Here is a 22,875-nt window from a genome sequence, read left to right as displayed (position 1 = left end):
ACACGTGCACACACAAAGCTCCAGACACACACACAGCAGGATGTGTAGAAAGAGGAACAGGGCAGAAGTACACCACGTCAGCACTTTATCTCTGGTAAAGTGAAAAAGGATCAATTAAACATAACAAGCCACCCTCAAGTATTTAAAAAAAAACTAATGAAGTTTCATCCTGTCATACAGAGAGAAAAATTTTGCAAAAAAAAAAAAAAGTGAAAATAAAAAAAACTTCTTTTTATGATTGCAATAATAATAATATCTTTTTAAAAATTTCACTGAGGTGAAAAGAGAAGACTGGAAGTGGAATGAACCAAAATAAATAAATAAATAAAGGAGCAGAGAGAGATAAAGAGAAAAATGAAAATAAGAATGGGAGAACAAGATCGGTATGTAGGTTATTGCAGTCTCACTGCACCACTCTTGAATTTCAAACAAGAACCCTGGGCAGAGCAGAGAGCAGAGGAGAGAGCAGAGGAGTGGAAACGGAGGGAAGGCGGCGAGGCGCCGGAGCGAGGGAGCGAGCAGCGAGCGAACACTGGAGGCAAGCGGCAGGCAGGCAGGGGACGCGGTTATTAATGAGTGATCTTAACTAAAGAAGGGTAACAAGGATAACAACGTGACAGCGATGGCGAGGGGAGGACATGGACTTCGGAGGGGAAAGCAGAAGTGCTGGAAGAGAGAGTGAAAGAGGCTGAAGAAGTGAATAAACACTTATAAACTACAACACTCAATTTGTTTTTTTTTTTTAGTTAAACGTTTTTTTTTTCTGCGTAATAGGTGAAATAGCTTGTTTATGATGTGTGCAAAATGAAACATTGCGCGGTTCCAGCTTGGATGTGTAAATGCGCGGATGTGCGTCCAGGTGTTATCCCGTGTGTCTTTGAACGCGCGCGGTGGATTTCTTCTGCTCGTGCACGTGCGCGTTAAGCTTGTAGCATCGCTCTGAACTGCTGGTGTATGAGAGGGCCAGCTCTTTGATCTGGGGGCTGTACCGGGCCTCGGCACTCGCTGCGCAGGGTGGTCTCCCATCATGCTCGGCTGATCACAGCTGCAGCCTCGCTATTGGCTGCCCGGCAGGCCCTCCCTTCAGCCTCCATGCTACACGCCTCTGACAACTTCATTAGCCAAATTCGACCCCCGACTCAGCAAGACGCTGCTTTGCCAGCAACAGGAAGCGAGAGCGGGTACGACTGGCACACAACCAGATCAGTTCTGGGGAATCAAACTCAAAAAATTAATTAAATACAAAAAAAACACAAAGGAAAGGAAAAAAAAATTCAGGGAGGCACATTTGAAGGTAACAGTTGAAGGTAGTAATAAAAAATAATCACGCTTTTCTATTGCCAAAATCTTCTTCCTCATTTTGACAGAACAAACTGAATAATGAGTTCAGAACTCACAAAAGCTCCCAGATTTTCGTATTTGTGGGCTTTGTGTGGTAATTTTGCATTCTGTGAAGTGCACACCTTTAATATCAGACGCATAATTTATATTTTTTTCATGTTTTTTTGTGATAGGAAAACACTATGAGCGAGGGAAAATGTGTCTTTTATCCAGCAATCCCACCACAGCCTCTTTCTGATTTTCAATGCTGCTTTTCTCTGCAATTTCTCACACACCAGCTTACACTCTGAAGATAATCAACAATATATTGTTAGAGTACGTAGTTTTAAAATGTAGATGTGATTGTGTGTGTGAGTGTATTTTTGCTCTGAGCTAAACTTTTGCCAAAAGAAGAAAGCCATTTTCAGGTTCATAGTTTTCTCATTTAATTCCTATTTATCTAAAAGTTATTAACTTTAAGGCTTTAAGAGAACTTCAGGCAGACGTATAGAGTGTACTCCCTACTACATTTGCATTTTCTCAGCTGGACGAGAACTTGAAAAACGGTCGGACTAATTAAGCAACATATATATGAGTGTGCATGAACAGCGCTGTATGCTGTTTTTTTCTTCTATATTTCTTTAGAACAAGCTCAAAAACAGCTCGAAAACACTTTTTATGTCAGTGTGAACTATATTAATAAACTGTATTAATCCGTAGCCAATTTTAATCAGCGCTGAAAATGTAAAACACCTGATATCTGAGAGAGCTAATTTCTAATGCCTCAGTTTGTCACGTAAGAAAAAAATGATTGATGACCCATGTCATCAATAGCTTTCAGTATTTTACAGGTGTAGCTGACGCGTGGAGGACGAGGCTTTTAAAACATCCCCTTTTAAATGACACGAGTCATAAATCTGATCCCATCAAATCTTTGGGTATTTTCATTTGGGAAATGTTTGCCGCATTCTTTGGCAAACTTTGGTTTCCAATCTGCGCAAACTTTGTCCTTCAGTATTCAGAGATTATGAAACATGCTTCTATTTCAGAACAACAGCTTTCATGTAAATCCACCTGGCCGGCTCTTTGGACTGATTTCATTTCCAGGTTGCAGAACAAGACAGGTACTTGTAATACTGGGGTTTGGTAGCCGGCAGGGCAGGTAATCCAGGTTTACCACCATTGTAGCTCAGTGGTAGATAGGTGAACTATTGAACCCTGTCCCTGCAGCTGAAGCTTGGTGGTGCAGCAGGCTAATTAGCCGGTCACATGGATGAGAAGGGGGGGAAAAAAAAAAGGGGGGGATATCTCTCCCTCTCTCCCCGGCTTCACTTCCACTTCTTTTCATCTTGCATTCATGAGCCCTTGGTGGTGCCCTTGGCGTTGAGTATGTAAACTATCGTTTCATACCATCACACACACACAGACTCGGGAAGGATTGGCATTGTAAAACAGTATCGCAGGTTGCATAATGAGCACACAGCTTAATTAAGTTGTTTTGGAGGTGAAGCTGTGTGGAAAAGAAAAATCAATGATTATTTCATAACTCTGGAATACATTTCACTTCATGTGAGTTCAAATGTTGGCTATTCTTCAAAAGATTTAGACTGTGATTCATCCATAAAATGAAGCAAACACTACAAATCTCCCCATCTTTTTCTACAGTGTCTTTTTAATGCATTCCTTTTTTGCCATCGTATGATAAATTCAAGCTTTTTATACATTTAGCTATGCTGACCTCTCAAGCTCTGCTTTAATAATCACCGCTTCTTGCTTATTAGAAGCAACTTGGTTGTTTTTGGGTTTTTTTCAGTTTGACGACTAGAAACAGAAGATCTTTCCATATTCAACATTTTTCTTCAATCTATAATTGGAGCAAAAAGCCTTCAAATTCATATAAGTTGATTAGATGCTAACATCTGTTATCAAGCCTTTGAAACAAACACAGTGATATTAATTTTATGTGCATTTTTCTTTTTATTTTACCCCCAGCTTATCATCCGAGTATTCAATTAATCAAGAATACCGAAGCGAAATATCCGACCCGGGGAGGAATGTGTTCCGGCTTTTCAAGCAAAAAGATCGCTGGCTGGATGGCTGCAAGAGAAACTCAATCCCGCCTCCCGCTGAGGGAGAGACGAGCGCTGGCTGTCGACAGGCACGCCACCTGACTACCACACAAGTACTGATTTGAAACGACAAGTCAAGAGAAGTCAGGAGTAAATAAGAGAGATCGACGGAGAGTGAAAAATAGAGGGAAAGAAAGAGGGAGAGAAGGGTAATAGATTTGAGAGTGTTTTGGGGGGGGGAGTAAACAGATGGAGTAAACACAGCACGAGGGAAACCAGGGGAGTCCCACCGAACCTGCTCAATGTGTCACTGACACCGCGGAGCAGAATCAACAAAGTGCTCTGAGGGCAACATACGCACATACACACACAGCCTCCCACACAATCACACACAGTTCACCAATTGGCAGGATGCTGGGACCCAGAGCTCCTATCCAGAGCCGTGACAGGCACATGGAGAACAAGCCGGCTGACAGCACATGACAACTCTTCAGCAAGTGGAAGAGGAGAAAGGCATCTCCTACTCTACCTTCCCACTGTGGCTTTAACAAGTGGTTAGAATATGAGCTGGTGGAGGTACAGTAACGATTTATAACATCTTCAAAAAATATTTAGTGTAAAATATGACTGTATACGTGAAGGAGTAGCTACATTTCACCTCGTCTCATGAACCAGTCGTGCTCTAAACCTTCACCCTAGCACCCATCTGTATTGCTTCTCTCTCCAATTTCTTCCATGCCCCCAGACCTGCTTGCATGCCCAAGCTCTGCTGCTGTGTGCCAGCGCACCAACAGGCCTCTAGGCCTATCCAAGAGAGAGAAAGAGAGGAAGACGGAAGGTAGCCAATTAAGGCTTGGTAATAGGAGAGTGAATGTAAGTGTGTGTGTGTGTGCTTGTGTGTAGAACTAGTATGGGTGAATGCCTGACTTCAAGCGGCTGTGAATTCACTTGCTCTTGTGTGGGTGCCACAGGCTGTTCACACAGCCAAACTTAATTTAGCAGGCCCAGGTTTTTAACACATGCCTGAAGCCAGCTAGCAAACTATAGCTAGACCAGAGAGCCAGGAGTTAACAGGCGCATTGCTCCCTTCAACCCCCTGAGATCCTCTTCCCATCCTGAGGGGTACGAGAACTCATTTAGTCATTGATGACCACTGCATCCTCGTGGTCATATCTTTTCATCAAGGCACTTCATTACAATAAAGCTTTATGGAGAACCCTCCCAATTTCCTAGACCTTGACAGTTGACAGTATTAAAACAAGTATAAGATCATTCAGCAGTGATGAAACTTTTGATATTGTTCATTAAACCGACAGTTCACGGTGCTACCATCACTTGCGTTGCTGTGTACAGTCTGACAAACTCGAATTTAAAGCCATGAATAGTAACAGAAGACGACACCGATTTCAACATCCAACACACTCCTGTACGTCCCAAGGAAGAGGGGGGCTGAGAAGACATGCGGCTTTGTTTACATCTGTTTGAGCGGTGCCCGTGTGTAATGCATGTGTGGCACATGTGAGGCGTCACGACTGAGATTTTTGTACTGCGGTGGGGCATGCCCTTGACGTTGTTGTCACTGACAGAAACACAGGCGCAGGAACAACCTGAACGGAGGCACATACCTTGATCACTGCTGTGAATGGGAATTCACACCTGGGGACTTCACACAACAAAACAGCTGAAGCATCTCACACACACACACACACACACACACACACATGCCAAACTAGCAAAGCAAATATCAAACCAAATATTCACTTTTCTGGCTCAAGCAGCGTTTTGCAATCGAATTAATAAAAGAGTAGATCAATTACAAATAACGGTGTGTCGATGCAGAGCAAAGCTGATGACAGTCAAACTGAAAACGGAATGAGGATGGTATGCTGGAACATACTTTTGGGATCATGTGTGTATGAGTGTGTGTCATCTTATTCTACAAGGTAAAAGGCAGCCAGCTTCACAGCCGGAGCATGACCTAGAAAGTGAAACCACACGGCAAGGTACTAAATGTGTCACATGGGCTCAATCATTTTCTCTCTCTCCCAGAGAGAGAGAGAGAGAGAGAGAGAGAGAGAGAGAGAGAGAAAGAGAGAGAGGGAGATTCAACCAATCCACTGCACTCACAAGCTAATTAAGTCATTTGAAATAGCCACAGAGGGTACCTGTATGCAATCTAGCCAAGGCAAAGGGTTGATGAGGCTCCGTGAGGCCCCAGGCTAACTTCAAAAAGAAGGCAAAGGAAGGGAATGAAAGAAATAAAGAAGGAAGGAAGAAAGGAAGGGGAAAGAAGTGAAGTGGGGTTTTTAATTGAACCTCAACTTGAAGAAGAGCATGTGTGTGTGTGTGTGTGTGTGTGTGTGTGTGTGTGTGTGTGTGTGTGTGTGTGTCTCTCCTTGTGTTGTGTAGCAGCAAAAAGGTTAAGCATGCCCCCAGCAGAGCACGTCTGCACACACACGGCCTCAATGGGGAGCAGGTGGGAAGATGGGAGGATGGAAGGATGGAGGGGTGCAGGAGAAAGGCACCAGATAATTGAGAGAGTTCACTGGTCGGCCATGTCATGCAGGCTGTTCGTGTGTGTGTGTCCGTGAACTCTCCAATCCCTCATCAGCATACTCAGACGCAGAGACACCTGTGTGTGTGTGTGTGTGTTTGTACTCTCCCTTCTTGGACACACTATTAACGGATACCAGTCATCAGTACGAGCAGAGGTAATTAATATGTACGGACTGAAGTGCAAACTTGAAAAAAGAAAAGAAAAAAAGGGCTGAGCCACTGATCCAGTCTGAGGAAATAAATTCACAGAAATAATCAATTTCTGCAACATTTCAGCAACTGCTGATGACATGAAGAAATCTACAGCTGTGCCTGAATTGAACACACACACATCTGAGGGTTTTGTGCCCTAACATCCGTGCCCTCACCAGGGGCAAGCCTGGCAACGCCACTGACTGAACTGGGTCACACAGCCACACATACATACACGCCGTATAGACTGCGGCACTGGCAGCGTGGTGATCACAGGAGAGGGCAGACAGGGGGCTGAATGTGGAGTGATTGGACTATTCTAGGTCAGCTCTCCTGACAATGCACCACTGTCTCCTAATGTGGCGGGCTAAAGGATAAAGCCCGTGTTTGGCCTCACATTACAGCTACATACTCCAAAAGGAATATCTGCTACATACAAATATATGAATGCCCACATGTATATGTGCACACGCACATACACACACACACACACACACACACAGCAGGAGCTTAGAACAGCACAGCCAGAGCAAAAACAGTGTATTGTAAAATATGCAACCATGCATACACACACAGGTATCTGCAAACTGGCAACAAACTACACGTGTGTATATAGTATAGATACATGTATTTCAGTGTAAAGAGGTTTATAGCGAGCTCTAATCCAAAGAGTTTGGTTCTCCTCTTGCTTTTATTCCATCATCGCCTAATAAAGCTGTACGCTGCAGATCTCCTCTGCAGCCTATGCAGCGAGATCAGCCTTTGGACTTCAAAGGGGTTGCAACTAGGTCACCACAAGACATTGCAGTCAGCTAGAGTACAGTCTCTGGCCTGAGACATCTCACTTCTCTCCTGCTCCTTCATTCTCACTCCACCTCTGCCAATCAAGCTCTCTCTCTCAGTCTCTCTCTCTCTCTCTCTCTATCCCGCTCCCCTTCTCTCCCTTTCTGTACAATGATATCAGTGAAATTAAAATGGATTATGGTGCCTTTCTCTCTTGTCATTCCCCGGGGTTGTACAGCACCATGTCGTGCTACTGTTACTGTAATGTTACTTCTTTATCACTGCCCATCGTCGCTGGTGCTCAGCAGTTTAAGTAATGTTTAATTTAGCCACAGAGCAAGGAAAATGGAGAAGGGGAGAGGCAGTGAAAGGAGGCAGAGACAGAAAACGAGACAGAAAGACCAAGCAGAATGCAGAAACAGCCCAATCCTCCATGGTCACACACTGCCATCCTGATCTGTCAAAGGCCAAAGAGAGTGACTCCAAAGGCTACTTTTCTGCAGTTTCAATAAAACAGCCACAGAGGCAGCCTGTGAGATGAACAGGAGAAAGGAACCTTAGAGAAGAGAAGAAAGAAAAGAAAGAGGAAAGAAAAACTCAGGAGGGAGAGGGAAGGTTGAGTTTGAACAAGGTCAATATGAACAAAGAGCTGCAGGGCCACATTGCCTCTCTGAACCCCGAGCAAAACACAACAACTCTGTTAACACGAGAAAACAGCCACCAACATCTTAGGATGGAGCCAGAGGAGAGGGAAGGCAGAAAAAAGGCAGGAGGGTACGTTTCATCAGGTAAGTGAAGGACATAATATACAGCAGCTACAGTGTCTGCCCACACACACACACACACACACACACACACACACACACACACACACACGCAAATGTTTATAACCTGTTCTCTGTTGAGAATACAACTTAAAAAAAAATGTCTGAGATAGACCAAAACACATAATTTGATAGACAAATGTTTGAACTTGAATGACACAAAATCAAACAAACTACAACTAAACCCGACATAATCTGGTCAGTGATGTCGTTACAACTGATCTCAGTTCAGGTAAATCTCACACTGACATTTAACCGCAGAATGTACACTCTGCCACTGAAGCAGTGTGTGTGTGTGTGTGTGTGTGTGTGTGTGTGTGTGTGTGTGTGTGTGTGTGTGTACAGTTCTTCTAAACAGATAGATTTGATCAGATGTGCTCCCTGAGCCTGTGCAGATTTTCTTCAGGTCTCCCTGCATCAACCTAACATGCATGTTAGGATAGCTGGTGACTCTAAGCTGTCTGCAGGTTTGAATGTGTGAGCCTGTAAACTGTCTGACTCTCTCTCTCAGCCCTGTAATGTCTGTGAGTGCTGTCCAGGCTGAATCCTCCCCTTCAGCTGAGGTTGTGAATGCTGTGCTTGTCTGTTGGATGTTAGTGAGAGACGTTTGAAGAGCTCTTCGATGAAGCTGATTAATGCAGTAAACTGAAAGTATTCTGAATTTTAGATAACTGCGGTCAATGGAAGTCCAACAACAGAAATCACTGAAACTAATGAAAGGTGTTCGATTGAACACGTTTTGACTGGGTTATTTTATCCAGCTTGGTTTGTCAATTCAAACATATTGAAAATGAAACATTTGGATACTCACATCCTAAAAAAACTGATGTGCACTTTACACTTATCGCAGATAATGCTGCACTCTCCACTGAGAATCTCAGTCACATCCCAAACAGAATGTGTTTTTTTGTTTGTTTTCTTTAACTCCAGCTTGTCTGTATTTGCCTTTCCTACAGTATGGGTGTGTGCGCATGTGATTTATTGTGTGTGCGCACGTTCTGTCACTGTGTTTCTGAGCCGACGCCGTGGTGTACTGTGTTGTGAGCTGAGGCTGACATTCGTTTGACTGACATCAGGGGCGACGGCATCACAGTAGCATATGGTAACCGCCTGCTAACCCGCTAAAACTTGACATTAGTGCAAACAAGTCAGCCAAGCGCAGCATCGTGTGCTCCTGAGAGGGTTAAGGGATAGGCTGTCAGCATACGGTGGGATAATAACGCCTATCACCAGCACCGTAGTACGAGATAAAGGAGGAGGAGGCAGACAAAACATGTAAGTTGGTCTAGAATCAATCCAGTGAAAGTGAAGACAAGTTACATAGAAATGGATAAATTACTACAAACAGAGATATGTGTTTGCACTGTCTGTGCAGTGAGAGAAAAACCCCGAACCGGATTGTAGCATTTTGTAGCATTACACACACCGAAAAAAAAAATAACGCTGCACCGTCAGAAAGGGAAGACTTTCTCATACCTGACATTAACACGAGCCCCGCATCCAGAATCTGATCACATCTCAAATAGGTGGATCGTACTCGCATCTGACTTTGACATACCGCTTTAGTATTTATACTAAGATATGACATTTCTCTCCTTTTCCAAAACGCAGACTGTCACACATGTCAAATTCTTGCATAATATTTATTCAGAAAGTGACAGTAAATAGCTCATCTTGCTTGTTCCCCATCTTTGAGCAAGCTGACAATGCATTTTCAGAAAGTAGGCTGCAGTCTGCTGTCTTCCATGCTCTTTTTTTTTACTTCTCTCACAGCTGTTATGAATGCACGAGTAAGCCGTTGCGTTTTGTGTATATCTGACCAACAATTCATTGTACAGACACCTGTTATTTTCACATTTTATACCAAACTTTAACATAAAACGTACGTTGGTCGCATTGCACAGGGCATACTGATATACAGACAATATCAGCTGTCAACTGACCCACTGAGCTGCAGGAGACAAAAGAGGAGCAGACAAACGCGATCACTGATGCCATCACTCCTTTACTGCCTGTCTTTGTTTCTTCAGCACCGACTCCAAAGCAAACGTATCTCAAAACATTCAGACGCCGCCATCGCCGCCAGGATCTGATGTACTGAAATGTACATTTCACATCCACAGAGAGTGCAGGACAATATCGGCCTCAGAAGAAAAGACAGATAAGCCTTCAAATAAAGATTGCATCTTCAATGTCTGGTCGCATACAGAGACAGGGAAATATAGGAAGCCACAAGACACTAACACACACATGGGTAAACAAAGATCAAATCAGTGTGTTAAATAATGCATGTTATATTATTAGTCATCTGTATACAGCAAGGAATCCAGTGGAACAAATAATAGGAAAGCTTATAGAGATGTTTGCACAACATCCTGTTTTAACTATAAAGCATGACAGAAAACACTTCTGCTGCATTTACCTTTTTTAACAAGTGCCCACACTAACCAGTAACTGTAGGATTTGTTGTTGTTTGCCTGTAAACCCTGGTAACCCATTTAAACATTAGGTTTGCTCTCGTCGATCAAGCGGGGTGAAAATAGCTCTGGGGTGCGACACCAGCACCGGAAAGAATACAGCAGATTTCAACTCTGACCTGAAGAGGTTCTCAGTGCCCAACTGTATGTGTGTGTGTGTGTGTGTGTGTGTGTGTGTGTGTGAGCGCGTTTGTTTAGGGGGAGTAAAAACTAAATTTCCAGAAAACACAAAGCAGTTTAAATCTTTGCAAACTCGCGAGAAAAAAAAATTAAAACTGCAAAAAGTGAACGTTGTTATAATACAGCTGTCAAATCCTTGGCATGCTGCACAGGTTGATGTTTTGTACAAAAGATTATGGGAGACTTTTCTGTGCACGCGTGTCTTCCTGTTCAAGTGAGCGTGTGCATGTGTGTGCGCACACTGGCCGTAGAAAAGTGTTCCCAGTGAGAGAGTGAAGAGGTATCCACCACTCACTGCCTGGGGCCCTCTGGAAAAGAGACTAAACAAGACCTTCCCACTGGGACACACACACACAGCCTGCAGCTGCAAATGACCTACTACCCACCTCTCTCTCTCTCACACACACACACAAACACACACACGCACACACACCAAGAGACAGAACCTTTTTCATGATATAATTTGGCAGGTTCAAGATAAAAATAAATAAATAAATAAAGTCAATTATCACATGTGGGCTAATGAACATATACCATAAATAATGCTTCATCCTCTTCATCTCTTTTAATTTTTTTGCCGCCATGAGTGCATCTGTGTAAATGTGTATGTGATGAGAATCCCAGCTATGGATCATATCGACTTGTAGTTACTTACTTGCATTCAATTTTCTATATCTAATGGGTATGACTAAAAAAATTTTTTTAAACCATAGCATCACACAGAAATATATTTTTTTTTTTATTAAGTATTAATTGGGCGCATTTAGTGTGATAAGTGTGTGAAAAATGTTTCCAAAAGGAAGCAACAACAATTGGAAACAAACCTGAGAAATTTTGCAGCACCCAGAAATAAGTGCTCTCATGTGCTATACTGTTTAAAGTCACACAACTCAAACTAGATTACGTTTATAAGGGAAATCCTCCACAAAAATGTACGTACGAAACACGTTTAAACGTAGTATTGTAGAAATAAGTCATCTGAGGAAATTTATCAGTTAATTTACTGTTAATCAAAAAGTGTTAAAAGCGACACTTTCTGCATTTACAGAGGCCAATCAACACTTATTAGCACCTCTGAATTCTGAGTTATTCCCTTGAATCTCTGCTCTGAGCCCAAAAGTTAAATGCCACAATTCAAGCTCACACACACGTGTGAATTATGTATCCAGCAGATTTGCAGGCAGCGCAAATTACAGATGCGGCCGGTAATTACAATAATGCCGCAATTATTTTAACTTATTTTTCTTCTCAGGCGCTGCAACACAATGCACTGCGCCGGTGACTCATATAACGGATGATATAGCCCACGTGAAATGAGAGTGTTCGGAAAATTCTTCAAACTCACTGTAACCTGCAATTCTCATTCATCATTGTCTTGTGAAACAACGGCCCGTGTGTTTTCCTGGAGGAAGCCCGAGGATGAACATATCTTCTTCATATCATTCTCTGACTAACAAATACAGGCTCCCTGCCAAGAGAAACTCAATGAGACCACGATCAATATACCGCTACAAGGTGGGCACACACTACACAGATAGGGGATGATGTAGTATTACCTGGAGCACATAACAATCAGCTGCATCCCATACAGTATGCAGAGGCACACACTCGCATACTGCATGTACACACACACACACATACATATACATGCACACTGAAAGACACTTAGTATGCAATGTTTTTTTTTTTTACAACAGGGACATTACTCCATTGTTCAACTGGAGGAAGGGAGGGGGGGCGGATAGATGGATAAATAGGTCTCTAGATATCAGGCTTGGACATCAGTTGATGAAATTTCACATACGGCAGCAGCAGCGCTGTTAGGACGGGGAATACCACCACAAAATAATGTTTTCTCTCCCTCTCTGATCAATTTTTAATTTGGCCCATGCAGCCGAGCCCTTGGCGGGCCTGGCCCCGGTAATTACGGTGGGTTATTGACAGCTGCCTTCCCGCGGGAGGCTATTTAAAAGAGGTTTAACCCCAGAGCAAGTCCATGCCCCACACCCGCCTTTGAAGGTGTCAAGTGCATTGATCTGAGCTGCAGGATGTGTTGGGACCTTCCCACCTGGAGGTGTGTGAGTGTGTGTGTGTGTGCGTGCATGTGTGTTTGCAGGGCTACTATTACAAGGCCACGGCAAGGTAGAGCGCCTTCTGACCCTTGCACAGACACACATAGGCGTGGACACACACACTCACAAACTGTCCTCTGGCTATAGTCGGCTAGCTGGATTGAATGATACCTGTCTGGCCTCTGCGGCCACCTGATGCCCCGAGATAGGTTGTGCACACACCATATGGACAATGTTATCATAGGGCTACACCGACGCTCACACACGCACACACACACACACACAAACAGGTTAACTCACCGCTCAGGGGGAATTAGATGAACTAATGAGAAAGCAGGAGGGAGAATGGTGATTGGAAGGAGAGAGAGAGAGAACAGAGAGCGAGAGAGAGAGATCCTTGTAGCACATGAGGCCATGACACAACGCAGACAAACGATAGAGTGTGCAGCTGATGTTGAAGAAGACATCATCCAGCAAAAAAAAAAAAAAGCAGGGGGTGGGGAGGACATGACAGAAATTAGAAGAGGATTTCTCTGTTTGAGTTTGCCTGCCTCACTGCCCCCTTTCAGCCTCCCATTGAAATTCCGGGCAGATACAAACCACAAGGGTTTTGACACAGTTTTGAAAACACCACACCCCCTCTTTCTTTCCTGTGGGTCTCCGGTGTCTACCCTGACTCACTATCTGGAGGGTTGTTGAGCCGCGCCAGAGTGAGATGGAGAAAATAAGGGTGACAGCAGCTATAGATCTGTTTACGTATTAGCAACTTTCAGACTAAATTAAGTGATTCTTGACAACAAAGCATGCTATATATATGGGACTTCGGGCTGTAGAATTAAAAAATTAAAACTAAAAAAAAAAAACCCTGCTGTGTGTGGGAGAATCTGCCTGTTTTTCCACGATAACTTCGATTTTCAAGCTCTGGCAGTTTTTTAATATTACTGTGCAATTTTGACGGTACTGAGTAGCTCATTTTACAAATATGTGACAAGTCAGGGAATCTCCTCGGTCCACAGCAATAACTGCATGGAACAAAGCTGTACTCCTCTGCTATTTGGCAATTTATATATTCTTTTTTAGTTTTATGAATATCATAATGAATCTGGAAATCATGATAATGAGAATCACTCAAGCCCGATACTGTCAGTGAAGAGTAAAAGAGTTATGGAGGTCATTTGCTGAATAGTTGCTGATAACTGATAGCACCTGCAAAACCAAGCAGTGCACACTCATGGCATAGTTTAAAGGAAAATAAAAATAAAATGTTGCATGATTTAAATTGAAATGCAAAAAAAAAAAAAAAATCTATATTGCACCATGACCAAAGCAGTAGAGGCCTCGAGAAAGCCACTTCCATTTTTTCCATGGAGACACAAACTTGCATGAGTTGAACGTGGTACCTGTAACTCCACCAGCAACTACAACTAACTATCCCACTTTTCAATATCCGATAGTCTCTCCTTCCTCAATTATTCTGACTGTAGCCTCCCTGTGTGTCTCTCTCTATCTCTCTCTTTCTCTCTCTCTCTCTCTCACCCCCGAACCCATCTAAACCCCATGGTACGCACCCTCCACCTCCACCATCTCAGTCTCAGGATGCAGAGCATTGACAGGGCCAGAAGGTAATGATACAGCTGCCACATGATGCAACAAGCAGACCTGTCGACTGTCAGGAATTGAAATCATGAAGGAATAAGCTGTCATTAAGAGGCCCTCTCCCAGTAGTGGAGCTGTCAGAGGCTCGCCTTCTGCCTACTCTCTCTCTCTCTCTCTCTCTCTCTCTCTCTGTACTCCCATCTCTCCTCTGCCAGTCCCACCCTATTTGCAGTCACTCCTTCGTCCTCCTCTCATTTCTCTCTTCCCACATCAATCCCTTCTGTACTCCTATCCTTTCTTTTTTCCGTCCTATTCCAACCAATCATAACCCTTCTCTCGCTCTGCACCCCGACACCCCCGCCCCCGGCTCAGACTCCTCTTTTCCTGCTATTTCCCCCACTCTCGAAAGTCGTTGCTGGAGAAACCTCCTCTCACCTGTCATTTTACCCAGTGGCTATGGGACTAGCACCATTTCCATGTGCATACACACACATACACACACACACACAGACAACATGCGTGCGGCTTGCACAGACAGCAAAAAAATTCCCTTAACCCAGCATCACTGTACACAGCGTGCTAGATATCAGTAACCTCCTGTCTGCTCCATGTGACGCATTTACATCTACGTCTGTGTGCAAAAGTCTATGAATACATATATTAAATATATACATTTTTGTTAGCTCATTACTGTCTCATCATCCTGTAGCGGTGCGACAAAGATCTGACATGGATGTGACGAAGTGAAGACACATGATGTGACATGGTGTTTAAGAGACAGCTACCCTGCAAGACATAACAATTCTTTGTGCAAGTGCATGCACATGCGCGTGTGTGTGTATGTGTGTGCGTGTGTGTGTGTGCTTCTAAGTTTATAGGGCCAAAATACTTGCCGTACACAAAACGTGCAAGGCCTGACCTACCTTGAGGTGCAAAATGAAGGGTTTCCCTCTAAGGATGTGTTAAGTTTTTAAGATGATCATTGCATTATGTGGAGGGTTATTGCAGGTTAAGACAGTTGTGAAGGTTAAGGTTACATTGAAGGGATAGGAAGAAATGCATTACATCCTAGAAGGATAGCTCCATAGGATGGAGTTTTGTTCAGACCTGGTTTTGGTTTGACCCGAAGCCCACATGCGGCTCGGCCAGTGAGGGGCCGTGAGACATGATGAATCAGAATAAGAAAAAATGGATGATGCACAACATCTGCTGCTTTTATTTTGAAGAACTTTTTAGAGTTCAGATTTGTATTGATCTTTACTGAGTTGAAAAATCACATATTGAATCAGCATTTTTATCCAAAACACATCAAAAAAATTCAAGCTTGTCCAAACTATATAACAGAGTGATTTATGATGAAGGATGCTTGCAGACATAGGGTGGAACTAAGAGCTCAACCCTGTGCAACAGTGCTTATTTTATAAGAGCCCCCCTGAAGAGAATAAAGTCGAGAAAATGTTATTTAAAAAAAACACACACACACACACACGCATGCAAACACAAGAACTGAGTGTGCGTGCACTTGCATATATGGTGTTAAAGGAAAAATGCAACGTGATATATATGGACAACAAATTAGCAACATGTCAAAAATATCCAATCTTGCTTTCAGAAAGGAACTGTATCTTCTCTTTTCTTTCTTTTTACCTTAATTTAATTTTCCATTCACTGTTAAAAATAAATTCTAATTAGTAAAACAAAAGTAAGCAAAATAAGGTGGCGAATCACAGACAATATCATCCAAACTCAGCCTTCAGTACAATTTCCACTAAAACCATCACATTGTGTGCAGTTTTTCAGATGGTATAGGAGCTGTAACTCCTTTTCACACACTTCAAAAGACGTCAAGACAAATTCCACGGCATGACATAATAAACCACAAACATGTCCATAATAGATGCAGACAGCCTGAATTGACTATAAATGTGTGCGGCTGTCTCTGCGGCGTGCACGGAGCGCACAGAGGGCTTGTGTGTGCGGTAAACGCCTGGGTGATGATTTGTCAGGGTACAAGAACACGATTTCTTGTTTACTATGATGAATGGGCAACACTCGCACTACGCACACCATGTTCTCTATATCTAAGCTGTCACTTTGGCTCTCCGCGGCACAACCTTGCCTTCTCGACGGCAGGAGCGGCGAGGGTGACTGTAGAAGACAGTTTCAGGGTACCTGAATCATCTGTTAACACACATGGATGCACGCACACACACACACAACCCCAACACATTCACATTGTTGTACACAGCAGGAGAGGGTTTTACGCAGCAGGTAAAGTCTTTATGGTATTCAGATGGACGAAATGAAGTAACGAGGGGTAGAGGGAGCGCTGGATCTCCCCTAAGTCAATTTGAACAGCAGGCCAATGAGATTACACAAGTCGTCGTGGCCGGGCTGACAAATGAGCGCAGAGATGGAGATGAAAATAATAAGACAGGCACAGCCACCTTTTGCTTACTGACACGTAGCCGCATGCAATTGTTAGTGATCACACAGAAGGCAAAGGAAAACAAATCTATATTTCACATTGTATTATCGCTCCCTTTCTCTCAGCTCATTCACCCGTGAGCACATAAGACTGCACAGAAATCAGAAATGCTCACTTATTATATACAATAATGATCACATCAAGGCGCACGCTTCATTTCACTAACTAGACAATATAGGACTTGATTCTGAGTTGAAAAATCTTTGGTAAGTATGCATTTGCACCTGTGAATGAACATCTATTTTTATTTTTTGCTCCTTTGGATATTTGATGCTGAGTTATGATGAAACTGTTCATAATCTAATAATTCCTCTTATGACCCCAGAGAGAAGCAGTTTTGTTTTCGCTCGTCGCACTTGTGTAAATTGAACAATGAAGTCAAACGGAATAGAACTGACAAAGTTCATGCAAAAGAGTCTGAGCTATTAAAGCACAAAGCAATAGAAAATTTCAATAATCACTTTCAAAACCAATACAATACATACACGAAATAATAATAATAAAAACCCTATGCGTCCCTGTGCTATGGCTGCTTCCACAACCCCAAAAGTTCAGGCCTGCCCTTTAAATAAACTGTGTTACGCTTGTCACACCACCATCCTATTAGGTTAACCATTGTGGCAGAGGTGGCTGTACCACAGGCAGCAGTGACTTTTTCCCTCAGACACCCACAAATCCCAAAATACCAAATATGTCTTGCAGCTTCTACCTTTTGCAAAGAAAAACAAACAATACGTAGAGAAAGAAACAGTATAAGAACAAGTGAAAGAAGTGATATAAATGTTGATTATAAAAGCGTTACATCTTTAATCACAATCATCATTTTAGCAACAAATAAAACAGCCTGAATGTGTTTTGTTGTGTCCCGTACCTCCATGGCTCTGTTAATGAAGGGGATCTGCGTCCCTGAGTCCAGGTCCTGGTTGATGATTAATCTCCGGGCCCACTGGCCGGCTCGCACCACACCACTACCCTGGATTAGCACCAGCAGCTTGGACGGGTTGGACAAGGCATCCGGGCTCAGGTAGATAAAACTTGTGGGCTCATCTTCTGTGGCATCCACCTGGACAGTCCGGGAAAGACATCTGTTACCACAGGTCAGATTTAAGAGTTTTAACTTTAAATTTGAACTCATAAAATAAATTACATCTCTCTCATGTGTTTTGTATGATTGCTGGAAAAACTGTCTTTTTCACGGAATTCCATCACTTTGTTTGTCTTGTACATCAAAAAGTTCCGAATGGCTCAGGCCCAGTATACACTTCTGATTTACGATAAGGTCGTGAACCATCCAGACCTCTAAGGTCATCAGGATCAAATCTGCTTTCTGTATCCAGTCTCAGAACCAAAGAAGCATGAGCTACTTTTTAATTTCTCATGGATCAAATATTTGAAATAAGCTGGAGGACAGCTCTAAGTTGTTTTAACGGCTGAATGCTTTTTTGCTGGCTGCTACTTTTCAGTAAAGCAATCATTCATTTTATGCTGCAGTGTGTCGTTTAACTCTTTGTATTCTGTTTAAGTCTCAATGTGATGCAAATCATGCATTTCTAGCCGTTCATATTTGTCAGTGCAAACCATTTTGAGTTGTCTTGTTGCTGAATTCTGCTCTAAAATAAAGCCATGCCTCCTTCTCTATGGATCCTAAAGCTAATAGGTATTTCTACTCCATCAACAATCACAAAAAGAAAAAAGGCAAAAAAAAGCCTTTGTGTCATTAGAGTAAAACAGAAAGTGTGAGTCAGTGTTTGAGTGCATCCACATCCCGTGCTTTTCCCGCATCCCTCCCAAATATGCTCGGAAGAATCTCGAAGGAGACAAACACTGTCCATAAAGCCATGGGTGGCAGCTGCAAGAACTTAATCCAAACAGACAAAGAGAGCCAAGTGGGGGAGAAAATCTTACCCCTTATTCACTTGTGCTCCCTCATTCCCTCTCCCTACACTTGGCTGCGGTTAATCTTCTTAAAATCTGCGGTCACAAGTTCAATGCCACGCAGGTGGACGGACCCACCACCAACACACAAACACACACACACTCACACACGTACGGCGCATACACGCAGGCGGGTGGGCAGCAGAGCAGCATAGCGGAGCAATTTTCTGGAGGAATAATGAGATAAATAGGCCAGGCAGATAAACCAGTAAAAGTGTATGGGGGCTAATGAAAGGCGCTGACTCCGGCTAGGTGATTTATGGACACTGTTAGTGGCGGAGCTAACTCTGGCATGCTTCTAAACACCGGCACATCCCTATAAACGCAGTCTGAAAAATGATCACTACTTTTATAAACAGGAAAGAAGAAGAAAAAAAAAAAGGAAAGAAGAAGAAGCAAGGATGGAGAGGTAAACCGGGGCAAAAAGAGACAAACATGCTCCGAACAACAAATAAAAGGGATCAAGTGTGTGCTCTGAGCCGGGATGAGCTTGGCAAAGAATAACTCCGCGATGGCAGAGTAGAAAGTCCCCTTCAGCGCAATTGAATGCAAACAGATTAAGCATCAGCATGCTGTGCCTCTGTGCCTTTGAAATGACACGTCACAATACAGTTAATTTGTTGAGGAGACACTTTTGCACAAAGGATGTGAGCGGAGGAGGGGGCGGAAAGAAAGACAGGGAGTAAGAGACAAACTGAGTGAGACAGAAAAAGAAAGACAAAGACTGATAGAGAATTGGGAGAGCTGACTCCTCACAATCCCCTGCTCTTTATTTTTTTTAAAGGACACTCAATATCATAATCACACTCTGAAGCCTAAGCATTTACGTCAATTTTCATATTTAATACTCCCTTTAATCTTCAAGGGCATAAATCACAGAGGAAAATGCCTCTTTTCACTACGGGTACTTACTGGCAGGATTGCTTTAGTCAAGTTGCACTTTTTCTCCAACAGCTCATAAACAAACTGAGTGATGATCTGGAGAGAGAGAGAGAAAGACACAGAGCACACATGCAGTCAAACATCACATTGATAATAGACTGTAAATGCAATTAATAATAATTTTCACTGCACTGTTGATACGGAGCCATCCAGTGGAAGCCTACCTAACTCGGTGTGCATGTGTGAACAAGTAATAGCATCCACTGTCATGCTCACAAACAGAATAAAAAAAAAAAATACTATTGAAAAGCCTCATTTGCCCTCTGGTGTGTGTATGTGCATGTGTGTGCACAAGAGCTACTTGAAAGGGTAGTGTGTGTGTGTGAGTGTGTGTGTGAATCACAGTGCAGTGAAAGCGTTGAGGTTGTAAGTGCCAGGAGAGGAAATCTCCTGTACAAGCGAAGGGCTGATGTAAGTTATGTTTATCCCCGCAGCCACAGCACTAAAGAACCTTGTATACCGAGTCATTCCAACCCCAGGCCAAGCCTTTCATGGTTCAGTGACATTAACAGCGCTCTTTTCCATTTTGCTTATTTTTCCCCCCCCCCTTTTCTTTCTTTTCTTCTCCTGCGCTGCTGAGAACGGTGAGAAAAACACTTTGTGCAACAGATTTCAATTTTTGATCAGGTGTGAACGACACAGAAGATGATGACAGTGCACGCCGCCACTAGAAGGTGTCAGCGCTGTAAGGATGTTCCCCTCAGCTATGGCAATCCCCGTGTCCTGTACATATCACGGCAGTGTTGTGCTGGGTGAATGAAGCGCAGAGACAGCTGAGCAACATGCTGCGCTCCGCTGTGAACTCTCACGTTAGTCGGCTTTGGAAGCATCGGCCTTATTAACCCGGGAAACCAAACAACGCCATCGGCGCCACCGCTACAATGCGTGTCCTCGCCGCAGTCACGGCGAACTGACCAACTCTGAACACAAACACAGATCAAAACTCAGCTGTTGAGTCTTTTAGAAAAAAAGTTAGATGATGGTCAGACGTCATTTAAGTACTGTAATGTAATGAGAGCAGCTCAAATATATTTGCCAGTAAAATCTGCATTTTTACGGGAAACATTTTTTTCCCTTTCAAACAACGCTGCCATTAATGTATAGTGTTTTGTAATGCTGCAAAATTGTGCTGCTCAGTCCTAAAGAGTTTAAAACTGAATACTTTTTTTTTTTTTTTTCCATTTGTGATTTGCTTTTGTAACTGCTGGCACACACACAAAAACAATCTTTAGTCTATGCTTTGAAATGTCAAGCTGGGGAGAATGAAATTATACACGTCCGTAAATTGCATGTTTCAAATTCAATAGAATTTTTTTTTAGCAGAAATGCAACAGAAGTATCCAATTAAGCCTCATCTACCAAAAAAAATAGACATCCTCAGCCTTAAAGGAAAAAGGGAATTCTCTTAATAATCAGAACAGTGTAATTGTATACTATTATGTGCCCGAATAAAACTCAATGCTAACCTAATTTACTGCTTAAAGAACTGCATGCAAGAATAACATTAAGCCCTAGACACACATTAGCGTTATGACAACCAATCAAAGGCCAGCAGACGGATAAAATGAAATGATCGATTCCACCATTTGACCCTGCGAGGAGCAGAAGCTGGAGGAGGCGGGAAAAGCCGGCATCGGCCACACCGAACCTCCAGCAGCTAATTCACTAAAATGTCAGCTGGTCTGATGAAGACTAAAATGATTTCAAGCCTCAGTATGCTAGTGTTTAATGACATCAATAAGCTTCACAGGAAATTTCATTTGCACTATGTTATTTGTTCTGCGCCTCAGGTGGCTCGAAAACAGTCTGATATAGAATGAGAGGAGAGACTGATGGGAAACAAAAAAAAAAAAGAAACAGCAGAGAAAATCTTTAAAAAAAATACTGGAATACTTTTACTCTAAAAATCTCACCCATACAATGATACTTTAGCATATAAATAATATTTTCAATATAACCTTTTTCAACACAGGCTGTTTGATCGTCACATCTCTGCGTTTCGGTTCACAATGTAAAGGTTCGAACAAACGAACAAAGTGTTTTCTATTTCAGCAACAACGAAAAAGGCTCCGAGCGTGCATGCACGCAGATGAGCAACCTCCTTCAGTCACATCCTCTGAGGACTTCATCTCAGCACCTGATCAGTGCAATAAGAAAGGGCTCTTTGTCACCTAATTACCAATGTGTTATTAGTCCTTTAATGAAATGCCTGCAGGAAGCAGTGCTGAGTGGTTTGCACTGTTGGCATCAGTCACTGGGACGAGCATGGGGAGCAGATTCTGCAAATAGCATTAAGACAACAACATGTAAATCAATTCAAATGGAAGTTTTGCAACCATCAACATGCTGAGAAGACACTTTTTCATTTCCGAGAAATAAGTAACGCAACACTGGCAAGCATTAGTTTTAAAATGTCAAGGTAAGCTCGCATTTTCGGTGATAAAAAGTGCCTTAAATCCCACACTGCATCATGTTACATCCAAGTAAACAGCTTCACCTGCAGAACAGTGATCAAGAGTGACAGCTTTCAAAACATGTGTATTCGCTGTAACCCATGCTCTCATGAAGAGCACAGTGACTGCTGGCGGTGTAAAATCAAACGGCAAACTCTTCATGACCGTGAGGGGAACGGCAGGACACTCTCAGGCCCCCCGCAGCTGAGGTCACCTCTGTGTCTGCGGTTTGTTTGTGCAGAGGAAGCATTGTGGCGATGAACCAAAAAGCGGGGGATCAAGGAGGAAGGAAGGGACTTAGGAGAAGGCTCAGCGGCAGGAAAGAAAGAAGACGAGGAGGGAGGGATGGCAAAGTTATCCCCGGGAGACAGAGTCTCGTGCCAAGTCCTGCTGCAGGGAACAGCTGAGAGGAGCAGCAGTGATGGAAGAGGGGATGGGAGAGGGAGAGAGAAAACAGCGCAGTGCGTGGCCTTGATAACAGGCCTTTAAGTGGGTGGGCCGTGACTTCATCCACTGCTAGAAAAAACCTCTGGTCATCCCGAGCCGCTCGTCTTTATCCGTCACTTAAACACACCAGGCCAAGTCTTAATGAAGACCACTGGACCTGCAAGTAGACACATTCTGGAAAAGACCTCACGCATTCTGTGTGTGTGTGTGTGTGTGTGTGTGTGTGTGTGTGTGTGTGTGTGTGTGTGTGTGTTCGTGTTCTCTCACTGATTACAACAGTCATGCCTGGTTTGGCTGACCGAACGTATGACCGTACCTGAGGCCAAAGCAAATTGATCCTTTCCAGGTGCACACACAACAAATGTACAGGAAGACAAACAGGATGGAAGAGATGCAAGATGAGTTAAAGGAACAAAGAAAGTACAAAAACAAGAGAAGGACAGGGATCCGATGACGAAAATGCTCTGGAGCAGTCTTTCCCAAACTGTGGGTCATGGACCAGTTTGGATTGGGTTGCCAAGAAATACAGTAAAATGTGTAA

At 43.1% G+C, this 22,875-nt stretch overlaps 1 protein-coding gene across 2 annotated transcripts in view; it reads right to left on the bottom strand.

Moving 5' to 3' along the window:
• arb2a (ARB2 cotranscriptional regulator A) overlaps positions 1-22,875 on the bottom strand; it is a 143,578-nt gene that overhangs the window by 104,137 nt on the left and 16,566 nt on the right. For both annotated transcript variants that reach the window (XM_030105611.1, XM_030105612.1), the window contains exons 5-6: positions 19,405-19,470; positions 17,429-17,620 (exon numbers count right to left, since the gene is read on the bottom strand). In XM_030105611.1, coding sequence (XP_029961471.1) covers positions 17,429-17,620; positions 19,405-19,470 — 258 coding nt within the window. The remainder of the gene's footprint in view (positions 1-17,428; positions 17,621-19,404; positions 19,471-22,875) is intronic.

Source organism: Salarias fasciatus, chromosome 12 (genome assembly GCF_902148845.1).
Source record: "Salarias fasciatus chromosome 12, fSalaFa1.1, whole genome shotgun sequence".
Classification (NCBI taxonomy): Eukaryota; Metazoa; Chordata; class Actinopteri; order Blenniiformes; family Blenniidae; genus Salarias; species Salarias fasciatus.
Note: the sequence above shows the minus strand (reverse complement) of the source record. Positions and strands in the feature narration are given on the sequence as shown.